The 12,702-nt window shown below is 47.3% G+C and overlaps 1 protein-coding gene across 1 annotated transcript in view; it reads left to right on the top strand.

Moving 5' to 3' along the window:
• RASGRP4 (RAS guanyl releasing protein 4) overlaps positions 1-12,702 on the top strand; it is a 96,399-nt gene that overhangs the window by 9,765 nt on the left and 73,932 nt on the right. The window contains exon 2 of the mRNA XM_082262918.1: positions 8,023-8,228. Coding sequence (XP_082119044.1) covers positions 8,023-8,228 — 206 coding nt within the window. The remainder of the gene's footprint in view (positions 1-8,022; positions 8,229-12,702) is intronic.

Genomic DNA, 12,702 nt, shown 5'->3' with positions numbered 1-12,702 from the left:
CAGCAGCCGCGATTGGCGCTGGGCACCTGCAATCCCTCCCTGTGAAGAGAGAACGACGGTCTGCAGTTGGAAACGCAGCAGACCGTTGTTGTCTCAGGAATCACTGCAGAGCTCCTGTGTTCCTCCTATTTAGGAACACAGGTCTCTGTGTTGGTATTACAAGCCCACCCCCACAGTTAGAAAGCACCCCCCAGGCTCACACTTAACCCTTTGATCGCCCCTGGGTAAACGCCTTCCCTGCCAGTGTCATTATTACAGTGACAGTGCATATTTTTAGCACTGATTACTGTTGTAATGTCACTGGTTCCCCCAAAAATGTCAGTTAGGGGTCCGATCTGTCCTCCGCAATGTCGCAGTCCCACTAAAAATCGCAGATTGCCGCCATTACTAGTAAAAAAAAAAAAATGACAGTGCCCCTCCCGAGATTAGACTCTGGATCCGCCCCTGCTTGCGCATGGCTTATTTCTGGCTTACTGAAGATAAAAGCAGCCAGAGGTGAACAGGGAGACACATGAGGCAGGTGCCAATGCCTGCCACCAGAAAAGCTACAGCAAATCCTATATAAAGCTGTCTGCTGACTGCGCCAAGCCTAACTCCTCAGTGTCCTTGTAAAGTAGTCAGTACTCTGTATGTCTGTCCCCCCCCCCCCCCTTCCACTGTCCTGTCTCACTCTCTTCTCTCCCAGCAGCCTGGAACAGCCCAGCTCTGATCATAACCCCGCTTTACCACCCCCTTCTCCATCCCCCCAACTTTGCTAACCTCCCTCTTCTCCATCCCCCCAGCTCTGTTTACCTCCCTCTTCTCCACCCCCCACACTCTGCTCCGCCTCTTATCTATCCCCCAACTCTTCTCACCCCCCCTCTTCTCCACCCCCCTAACTCTGCTCACCTCCCCTCATCTCACTCCCCCTACTCAGTTCTCCACCCCCTTCTTCTCCATGCCCCCAACTCTGCTCACCCCTCCCTTCTCCACCTTCCCTCTTCTCCATCCCCCCCAACTCTGCTCACCTCCCATCTTCTCCATCCCCCTAACTCTGCTCACCTCCCCTTTTCTCCATCCCCCCAACTCTGCTCACCTCCCCTTTTCTCCATCCCCCCAACTCTGCTCACCTCCCCTCTTCTCCACCCCCCCCAACTCTGCTCACCTCCCCTTTTCTTCAATCCCCCTAACTCTGCTCACCCCCCCCTCTTTTCTATTCTCCTAACTCTGCTCACCCCCTCTTCTCTATCTCCCCAACTCTGCTCCCCCCTCTTCTCCACCCCCAAACTTTCCTAACCCCCCTCTTTTCTTCCCCCCCACTCTGCTAACCCCCCCTTCTCCACCCCCCAACTCTGCTCACCCCTCTCTTCTCCATCCCCCAAACTCTACTCACCCCCTCTTCTCCACCCCCCAACTCTGTTCACCTCCCCTCATTTCCATCCCCTCAACTCTGCTCACCCCCCCCCCCCCTACTTCTCCATCCCTCCTCTTCTGAATCCCCCCCCAACTCTGCTCACCACTTGTCTTCTCCATCTCCACCCAAACTCTGCTCACCCCCTCTTCTCCATCCCCCCAACTCTGCTCACGTCCCCTCTTCTCTGATCCCCCCAACTCTGCTCATGTCCCCTCTTCTCTGATCCCCCCTACTCTGCTCACCCCCCCTCTTTTTCATCCCCCCAACTCTGCTCACCCCGCTCTTCTCCATTCCCCCAACTCTGTTCACCCCCATTTTCTCCATCCCCCAACTCTGCTCCCCCTCCTCTTCTCCCTCCCCCCAACTCTGCTCACCCCCCTCTTCTCCACACCCCAACTCTGCTCATTTCCCCTCTTCTCCACCCCCCAACTCTGCTCACCCCCCCCCCTCTTCTCCACCTGCCCTCTTCTCCATCCCTCCCAAATCTGCTCACCCCCTCTCTTCTCCATCCCCATCCCAACTCTGCTCAACCCCCTCTTATCCATCCCTCCTAACTCTGCTCACCTCCCCTCATCTCCTTCCCCCAACTCTGCTCACCCCCTCTTCTCCACCCCCTTCTTCTCCATGCCCCCAACTCTGCTACCCCCCTCTTCTCCACCTTCCCTCTTCTCCATTCTCCCCAACTCTGCTCACCTTCCCTCTTCTCCATCCCCCTAACTCTGTTCACCCCCTTCTTTCCTATTCCCCTAACTCTGCTCACCCCTCTTCTCCACCTCCCCAACTCTGCGAACCCCCCCTTCTCCACCCCCCAACTCTGCTCAACCCTCTCTTCTCCATCCCCAAACTCTATTCACCCCCTTTTCCCCATCCCCCCAACTCTGCTCACCCCCTCTTCTCAAATCCCCACCCCCTCTTCTCCAACCCCCAACTCTGTTCACCTCCCCTCATCTACATCCCCCCAACTCTGCTCACCCCCCCCTACTTCTCATTCCCCCCTCTTCTGAATCCAGCTCTGCTCACCACCTGTCTTCTCCATCCCCACCAAAACTCTGCTCATCCCCTCTTCTCCATCCCCCAACTCTGCTCACATCCCCTCTTCTCTGATCCCCCAACTCTGCTCACATCCCCTCTTCTCTGATCCCCCCAACTCTGCTCACCCCCTTTTTTTTTCATCCCCCCAACTCTGCTCACTTGCTCTTCTCCATTCCTTCAACTCTGCTCACGCCCATTTTCTCTATCCCCCAACTCTGCTCACCTCCCCTCTTCTCCACCCCCAACTCTGCTCACTCCCCCCGTCTTCTCCATCCCCACCCTAACTCTGCTCACCCCCTCTTCTCCATCCCCATCTCTGCTCACCCCCCCTTTTCTCCATCCCCCCAACTCTGCTCACCCCCCTCTTTTCTATCCCCCCCGCTCTGCTCACCTCCCCTCTTCTCCACCCCTCTAACTCTGCTCACCCTCATTCTTCATTCCCCAACTCTATTAACCCCCCTCTTCTCCACCCCTATTTCTGCTCACCTCCCCTCATCTCCATCCCTCCAACTCTGCTCACCCCCCTCTTCTCCATCCCCCTTCTTCTCAATCCTCCCAACTCTGCTCACCCCCTCTTTTCTATCCCTCCAGCTCTGCTCACCTCCCCTCTTCTCCACCCCTCTAACTCTGCTCACCCCCATTCTTCATTCCCCCAACTCTATTAACCCCCCCTTCTCCACCCCCATTTCTGCTCACTTCCTCTTATCTCCGACCCCCCTAACTCTGCTCACCCCCCCTCTTTTCCATGCCCCCAACTCTGATCACCCCCCTTTTCTCTACCCCCCCCAACTTTGTTCACCCCCCTCTTCTCCACCCCCCAAACTCTGCTCACCCCCTCTTCTCCACCCCCCCAACTTTTCTCACCCCCCTCTTTTCCACCCCCCCCAACTTTTCTCACCCCCCTCTTCTCCACCTTCCTTCTTCTCCATCCCCCCAACTCTGCTCACCCATCCTCTTCTCCACCTTCCCTCTTCTCCATCCCCCCCAAATCTGCTCATCCCCCCTTCTACACCCCCCCAACTCTGCTCACCCCCCCTCTTCTCCACCCCCAACTCTGCTAACCCCCCTCTTCTCCATCCCCCCAACTCTGCTCACCCCCTCTTATCCATCCGCCAACTCTGCTCACCCCCCCTTTTCTCCACCCCCCAACTCTGCTAATCTCCCCTCTTCTCCACCCCCCCCCCAATTCTGCTCAACCCCCCCCCTCTTCTCCACCTGCCCTCTTCTCCATCCCCCCAAATCTGCTCACCCCCTCTCTTTTCCATTCCCACCCCAACTCTGTTCCCCCCTCTTCTCCATCCCCCAACTCTGCTCACCCCCTATTTTCCACCCCCTAACTCTTCTCCACCCCCCTTCTTCTCCATGCCCCCAACTCTGCTCACCCCCCTCTTCTCCATCTTCCCTCTTCTCCATCCCCCCCAACTCTGCTCACCTCCCCTCTTCTCCATCCTCCTAACTCTGCTCACCATCCCTTTTCTCCATCCCCCAACTCTGCTCACCTCCCCTTTTCTCCAATCCCCCTAACTCTGCTCACTCCCCCCTCTTTTCTATTCCCCTAACTCTGCTCACCCCCTCTTCTCCATCTCCCCAACTCTGCTCTCCCCCCTCTTCTCCACCCCCGAACTTCTCTCACCCCCTCTTTTCTTTCCCCCCCAACTCTGCTAACCCCCCCTTCTCCACCCCCCAACTCTGCTCACCCGTCTCTTCTCTGTCCCCCAAACTCTACTCACCTCCCTTTTCCCCATCCCCCCTCTTCTCCATCCCCCCAACTCTGCTCACCCCCCTCTTCTCAAATCCCCACACCAACTTTCCTCACCCCCCAACTCTGTTCACCTCCCCTTATCTCCATCCCCCAACTCTACTCACCCTCTACTTCTCCATCCCTCCTCTTCTGAATTCCCCCAACTCTGCTCACCACCTGTCTTCTCCATCCCCACCCCAACTCTGCTCACCCCCTCTTCTCCATCCCCCAACTCTGTTCATGTCCCCTCTTCTCTGATCCCCCCCCAATTCTACTATGGTCCCCTCTTCTCTGATCCCCCAGCTCTGCTTACCCCCCTCTTTTTCATCCTCCCAACTCTGCTCATCCCCTCTTCTCCATTCCTCCAACTCTGCTTACCCCGCTCTTTTCCATTCCCCCAACTCTGCTCACTCCTCTTTTCTCCATCCCCCCAACTCTGACCCCCTCCTCTTCTCCTTCCCCCCAACTCTGCTCACCCCCCCCCCTCTTTGCCACCCCCCAACTCTGCTCACCCCCCATTTTTCCTACCCCCTCTCTTGTCCATCCTCCCAACTCTGCTCACCCCTCTCTTCTCCATCCCCACCCCAACTCTCCTCACCCCCCTCTTCTCCATCCCCACCCTAACTCTGCTAATCCCCCTCTTCTCCATTTCCCATCTCTGCTCACCCCCCCTTTTCTCCATCTCACCCCCCTCTTCTCCAACCCCCCCCAGCTCTGCTAACCCCCCCTCTTCTCCATCCCCACCCAAACTCTGCTCACTCCCCTCCTCTCCATCCCCCCAACTCTGCTCATCCCCCTCTTTTCTATCCCCCCAGCTCTGCTCACCTCCCCTCTTCTCCACCCCTCCAACTCTGCTCACCCCCTGTTCTTTATCCCCCCAACTCTGCTCACCCCCTCTTCTCATCCCCCCAACTCTGCTCATCCCCTCAACTCTGCTCACCTCCCCTTATCTCCGATCCTCCTAACTCTGCTGACCCCCCCCCTCTTTTCCATGCCCCCAACTCTGCTCACCCCCTCTTCTCCATCCCCCCAACACTTTTCACTCCCCCTCTTCTCAACCCCACCCCCCCCCCAACCCCCTGCCCTACAAATTTCCCTTCTCTGCTTACTGCCCTACCTACATTCTCTGTATATTGTCACATCCTCTACTATGTAGGTAATCTCAGACTATTTAACCATGCCCCCCTTTAACCACTTAAGCCCCAGCCCTATTTCGGACACTTTTTGTTTACAAGTTAAAACCAGTATTTTTTCCTAGAAAACTACTTAGATCCCCCAAACATTATATATATTTTTAGCAAAGACTCTGGAGAATAAAATGTCGGTCATTGCAATATTTTTTTGTCACGCGGTATTTGCGCAGCGGTCTTTAAAACGCCATTTTTTTGGAAAAATTTTGAAAAATCACATTTCACTGCATTTAAAAAATACTAAACAGTAAAGTTAGCCCATTTTTTGTATATTGTGAAAGATGATGTCACGCCAAGTAAATAGATACCCAACATGTTACGGTTTAAAATTGCGCCCCCTCGTGGGATGGCGACAAACTACGGTCAATAGAGATCTCAATAGGCGAAGCTTTAAATATATTTAACGGTTACCAGTTTAGAGTTAGAGTGTAGCTCTTTTTTTTAAATTATTGCCCACGCTCTGCCGATCGCGGCGATACTGCACGTGTGGTTTGAACAGCGATTTCAGCGATTCGCAGCTCGAGTTCCGTATACGTTTTTTTGTGTGCGCGAGCTAACGGTGACGGGGGCGGCTAAAATTTTTTTTTTTTTTTTCCTATTTATTTTATTTTTTTTTTAACTTTATTACAGGTTTTAAAAAAAAAAAAAATCTGATCACTTTTATTGCTGTCACAAGCAATGTAAACATCCCTTGTGACACCAATATGTAGTGACAGGTACACTTTACGGAGGGATCGAGGGTCTAAAAGACCCTAGACCCCTCCACTACACTTCCATGTATGCAAAATGCCGAAAACGGCATTTTTGCATACAGCCGTTTTTTAAATTTGCTGCCTTTTGCAGCACAGTAACCCGGAAGTGACGTCATGGACGCCGCCTCCGTGTTACGTCATCGGAGACCCGATCGATGCCGTTTCCGGCTTTGATCGGGACTCCATCCAGCCGGCGGATGTGCCGGCTGGGTGCTCGGGGCTCTCGGTGGGACGGGAGCCCCGAGCAAAGTCACTGAAGGCGGCGGGAGGGGGGGGGACGTCCCCTCCCGCTCACCCGGGTAACGATCGAGCGACTCCCGAGCCGCATCGGTCATTACCGACGGAAAGCCGACCGTCGGCTCTAAACCACGGTACCGGGATGGTGCCTCTAGCTAGAGGCATCATCCCGGTTTACTACCGCAAAGTCTGCCGACGTATAATTACGTTAGTATGCGGTAAGTGGTTAAGCCACGCCCAATATTTAGAGTAATTTAAATTGCACCCATTGTTCGCCGTTTTTTTCACTCCTGCTATACCACATCTAAAAATTAATGCCCCGTCCCAATTTAAAAGAACTCTCTGCCCACAGAAAAAAAAGTGTCCCTAATCATTTTTTTTTACTTTTGACAACTATGCAACTGTTACTGACAGCACTATAACCCACCAGAGCTGCTGTCATTCAGAATGCAGCTAGAGGCGCTTCAGACCTGAGTATCTGTCTAAAGTACAGAGGGTTGTTCTGGCAGGCCTCATGCAGGCCGCTTAGTGGGCACCAAGGCTTTAGATATATTTTAGTGTTACAGTATATACAATATTTGCTTTAGAAATAGCACAGGAATCATTGGGATCTCTCAATTTAATACAACATCTAATTTTGAATATTTAAATCACACGTGTCAAAACCACTGATTTTCCTATGCTGATTACTCACCATTGATTGAAAGCATTTAAAGTTAGCTTGTCATGACAGAAATACAAGAAGCTTCCATTTCTGACCTCTTTCTGCAAGGACAGTGCTAAAAACAGGCAGTAAATCTACAGTTTGATTGCCCTCCGACCAGCCACCTAAAAGATAACAGACGGAGAGGGCTGTATACATGCTGTCACTGCGATTTGGCTGCGGCAAATGGAACAAGGCTTGTCAACTTCGAAAAGTGGCAACCCCTGTCAAATTTATTTATTCAAGTCAATTGGACTACGCTACAACTGCAAGCCAAATGCTTACCTCATGGTTCTGGTGCGTTTGTACCATTAAAAAAAATTTGGGAGGCTGCAGGATCACCTCCTAGATGCCTGGAAGCCACTTCTTAGCTAAAATACCGCTCAGCTGTTATGGTACCTGTATGACCCCCCCCTCTGAGACTGGTCTGCAGGGCAGTATTCCAACATGATAACGACCCCAAACACACCTCCAAGATTACCACTGCCTTGCTAAAGAAGCTGAGGGTAAAGGTGATGCTAAAGAAGCTGAGGGTAAAGGTGATGGACTGGCCAGGAATGTCTCCAGTTCCAAAACCTATTGAGCATCTATGGGGCATCAAACTGAAGGTGGAGGAGTGCAAGGTCTCTAACATCCACCAGCTTCATGATGTCGTAATGGAGGAGTGGAAGAGGACTCCGATGGTAACCTGTGAAGCTCTGGGGAACTCCATGTCCAAGATGGTTAAGGCAGTGCTGGAAAATAATGGTGGCCACACAAAATATTGACACTTTGGGCCCAATTTGGACATTTCCACTTCGGGGTGTACTCACTTTTGTGATACACTGTGTATATATATATATATATATATATATATATATATAAGTGTGTGTGTGTATGTATGTGTGTGTATACAGTATGCTTAATGTGAACATATTACTAGATGAATATATGGTTTACAGTGATAACATTGCATTTAACCTGTATGTTCCCAGGAAATCGCGCCAGGAATGCCAAATATTAAGCAACAATGGAGTCAACCTCCTCGTTAAGAACCGCCACACTCAGAGCAGGAGGAGAAGACGTATGACCTGCCCAAGCCCAGCTGAGATAAACAAGGCTTTGATGACTGTCACATTGGAACAACTGGGGAAGGGATGCAGCTTAGATGAACTTATGGAGAAGTGCATACAGTCATTTGGTAAGTGGTTGACCATGGACCTAATGAACTGTATAGTGAAAGCAGGAAGCCTAATGCAAGAGATGTGAATCCATTGACTCCTGTGCCACTCTTGTTTTTCGGAGTTGTCACTTCATTGAATGTATGTGTTTGAATGAATAGGAATTTCATCAGATGTTGTCATATTTTCAGAAACTTAGGTGGATTGTTGGCAGGGCTTAAAAATCCTTATTTGTGATCATGAAATATTAAGGGAATGCCCCAAAGTTGTTAAATACAGTATATAATTGATCCAATCATAGTTTTTAGCCCAACTTCCCCTTGAGGATCAAACCCATATGACTGTGGCATGCTGCTTTCTTTAGTAAATGCACATATTTCTAGGCTTCAAGGGGACCTTGAAAAGGGTTTCTTAAGGGTAGAGTGTGTAGAGGGTGTGAGTTGGTAACTCAATTGCTCCTACACATATGAAATGCTTTCTGAGACTTAAGAAACATAACCATCCCATAGTTGTCAGTCCAGATATGACAAATGTGTTACATCTTTGTGTCCTCCCTATACAACCTTTCTTCGAGGATACAGCTATTGGGCAATGAGAAAAACCGTATTCATTTTTACGTTCTCTATTACATGATAGCAATCATGTTATAGTTTCGGTGAGGTTACGATGGTTACATCAGCATAGTTTTGATAAGTGGAACAGAACTGTAAGCAGTTTTGTGGTTGGTAGACAGTTTCATACTATGTAACTTGGATTTGAAGATGGTGTTTTATTATGGTATTTTCAGCTGCCAGTCTCTGGAGTCAAAACTTACACAGGACTTAGGAATGATTAGCCCAGATTGAAAATGTGTTTCTCCATACTTAAAAGTACTGGGTGTTTCCTTTGGCGTTGGTGGGAGAGAGAAGTAAGTAAATCAGCCATTTTCACCTAGTGTTTCTCCAGAGGTTATTAGGGATACCTTGAGCTATTTGCAATTTCTGCCTCTCAGATAAGTATCCGCTGTCACCAATGATGATTTTGGATATTTGTGAGGTCATTCTTCCCACTGACCACCAAGCCAACATACCATAAGCTATAGATACAACCGTTGTTGTCAGGAGTTTCCTGAGATTTGAAAGTTATTTCAAGGGATCCTCCATGGTAAAGAGGATGTGAAAAGGCTAAAGTAAAGTATATTTTTGTGGATGGGTGAGGGGCTTAAAGCAACCAGTTATTTTTTCCTGAAAACATATATTTGATTAAAAAATGTGTTACAAATATGACGGTCCATAGGTTCATCTCATTTATCTAAAGACACCCAAAGATTTCAGGGGGTGATCAGAGCTCAGGGCTAGGGATGATCGAACTTTTGAAAAGTTCGGTTCAACCAGAACACCCGAATTTCCCAAAAGTTCGGTTCGGATTTAAGAACCCCATTGAAATCAATGGGACCCGAACTTCGGTAATCAAAAAACACAATTTTTAAGCCCTAAAACCCAATAAATGCCCCTAAAAAATGCCTAGGGTTCTGGGTCATGCCCCATTAACTATTAATCACACAAAAAAAAGTTCTTAAAAATTGTAATTTTTGATAAAAAAGCAAATTATTGAAAAAAAAAAAAAAAAAAGAGAGATTTTTTGATTTTGGATTTAGTATCTGGGGGGTCTAAAAAGTGTACATGTGAAGTTTCAGCTCTGTAGCATGTCCAGAACCATGAAAAAAAAAAGATATTTTTTCAGTAGAACAGGGATGTGGGACCCTCCTTTAACACCTATATGATCTTTTTTTCTGGTTCTGGACATGCTACAGAGCTAAAACTTCACAGGTACACCTTTTAGACCCCCCAGACACAAAATCACACAAAAAAAGTTCTTAAAAATTGTAATTTTTGATAAAAAAAAAGCCAATTATTGAAAAATTAAAAAAAAAAAAAAGAGATTTTTTGATTTTTATTTATTAGTGTGAGGAAAGGGATATCTAGTGTAGTTAGAGTGCTCCTTTACACTTAAGTTAGCATCAAAAATTTAGTTTCTGTAGGGAAAGTGTTAAGTGTAAGGGGACCGTAGTGTAGTGTAGGGTTAACTGGCAGTGACTGCTATGGCAGGGTGACAAAACCCTTCCATAGCAGGGTGACCGCTATAGAGAAATGATAATTTCTCTGAATTGCTTCGGCACACCCATATGGCTTCTCACCAGCCAAGCATTTTTTATGCTGCAGGGGCTGCCACTGCCAGTGCTTTTTTGAGGACATGTTTGATGTCAGACATGACATCTGAACATGTGTATAGGGGGTATATATACACATATATGTCTGTATATATACCCCTAGACATATATAGGTGTGATAGTAGCAGAAATAAATGCTTGCGCTAATGAAATCATTTACAGTAATATATTTCTGCTACTATCACACCTATATATGGCTAGGTGTCTATATACATATAATTATGTGTGTATATATACCACTATACACAAGTTCAGATGTTTTGCCTGCCTCAAAAGAACCCAAAAAAATGCCAAAAAAACGCTAGCGTCAAAAAAAAAAAAAAATGCCCAGGTGTGTTTTTGCTGGCATTTTTTGGGGGGTTTTGGAGACAGGCAAAACATCTGAACTTGTGTATAGTGGTGTATATACACACATCCATATATTTATATACACACCTAGACATATATAGGTGTGATAGTAGCAGAAATATATGCTTGCGCTAATGAAATCATTTACAGTAATATATTTCTGCTACTATCACACCTATATATGGCTAGGTGTGTATATAAATATATGGATGTGTGTATATACACCACTATACACAAGTTCAGATGTTTTGCCTGCCTCCAAAACCCCCCAAAAAATGCCAGCAAAAACACACCTGGCATTTTTTTTTTTTTGACGCTAGCATTTTTTTGGGTTCTTTTGAGGCAGGCAAAACATCTGAACTTGTGTATAGTGGTATATATAAACACATAATTATATGTATATAGACACCTAGCCATATATAGGTGTGATAGTAGCAGAAATATATTACTGTAAATGATTTCATTAGCGCAAGCATATATTTCTGCTACTATCACACTTATATATGTCTAGGTGTGTATATAAATATATGGATGTGTGTATATACACCACTATACACAAGTTCAGATGTTTTGCCTGCCTCCAAAACCCCCCAAAAAATGCCAGCAAAAACACACCTGGCATTTTTTTTTTTTTTGACGCTAGCATTTTTTTGGGTTCTTTTGAGGCAGGCAAAACATCTGAACTTGTGTATAGTGGTATATATAAACACATAATTATATGTATATAGACACCTAGCCATATATAGGTGTGATAGTAGCAGAAATATATTACTGTAAATGATTTCATTAGCGCAAGCATTTATTTCTGCTACTATCACACCTATATATGTCTAGGGGTATATATACAGACATATATGTGTATATATACCCCCTATACACATGTTCAGATGTCATGTCTGACATCAAACGTGTCCTCAAAAAAGCACTGGCAGTGGCAGCCCCTGCAGCATAAAAAATGCTTGGCTGGTGAGAAGCCATATGGGTGTGCCGAAGCAATTCAGAGAAATGATCATTTCTCTATAGCGGTCACCCTGCTATGGAAGGGTTTTGTCACCCTGCCATAGCAGTCACTGCCAGTTAACCCTACACTACACTACAGTCCCCTTACACTTAACACTTTCCCTACAGAAACTAAATTTTTGAAGCTAACTTAAGTGTAAAGGAGCACTCTAACTACACTAGATATCCCTTTCCTCACGCTAATAAATAGCTAAATGACACTTTTAAAGTAAAATTAACAGAACTGCTTCCACTCTCTTCCATGTCCAGTATAACAATGCTAGGAATATGGCGGGGGCGATCTTATATACTGGGGGGCGTATTCACTAATGATTGGTCTAGGGACCCCCTAGTCACTCCATTCACATTCCTAGCATTCTCCTGCCCCCTCAATTGGCTTTTGCTAATGGTTCTGGTCCAATCACGGGCTTTTAAAGCCCATTTCCTGAAGCATTGCATTTTGGGTGGTTCTGGTTGCCAAATTCCGAACTTTTTGGGCAAAAAGTTCTAAATTCGGCCGAACCTCGAACATCCAATGTTCGGGCTGAACCGATGGTCGACCCGAACCGTTCGATCATCCCTACTCAGGGCATGATCTAAACAACTTCAGAAAAAAATACCTGGCTGGTGTGCATTTATGTTTATGTCTATAAAGTAGAAATAAAGAATAGCATGCATGTGTTTCTCATGCTCTGAGGAATAACTGAGATCAAAACAGGTATTTTTACCTGATCCCTGGCTTTATTGAAGAGTCACCAGTTAGTGCATTCACAAGAGCTGCCTTGGACTTTTTTCCTATAATCCAATGCAAGCTTTTTCTAAGGTACCATCATAAAGCCCCGTACACACAAGAAGAAATTCGGCCGGGAAATTTCGTCCGACAACCGATCCGCCGATTTTCGGCTTGTTAGTATGGTGCTTCCGACAACTGACTCCGA

This window comes from Pelophylax lessonae, assembly GCF_965119305.1.
Source record: "Pelophylax lessonae genome assembly, chromosome: 7".
In the NCBI taxonomy this organism is placed as follows: domain Eukaryota; kingdom Metazoa; phylum Chordata; class Amphibia; order Anura; family Ranidae; genus Pelophylax; species Pelophylax lessonae.
Note: the sequence above shows the minus strand (reverse complement) of the source record. Positions and strands in the feature narration are given on the sequence as shown.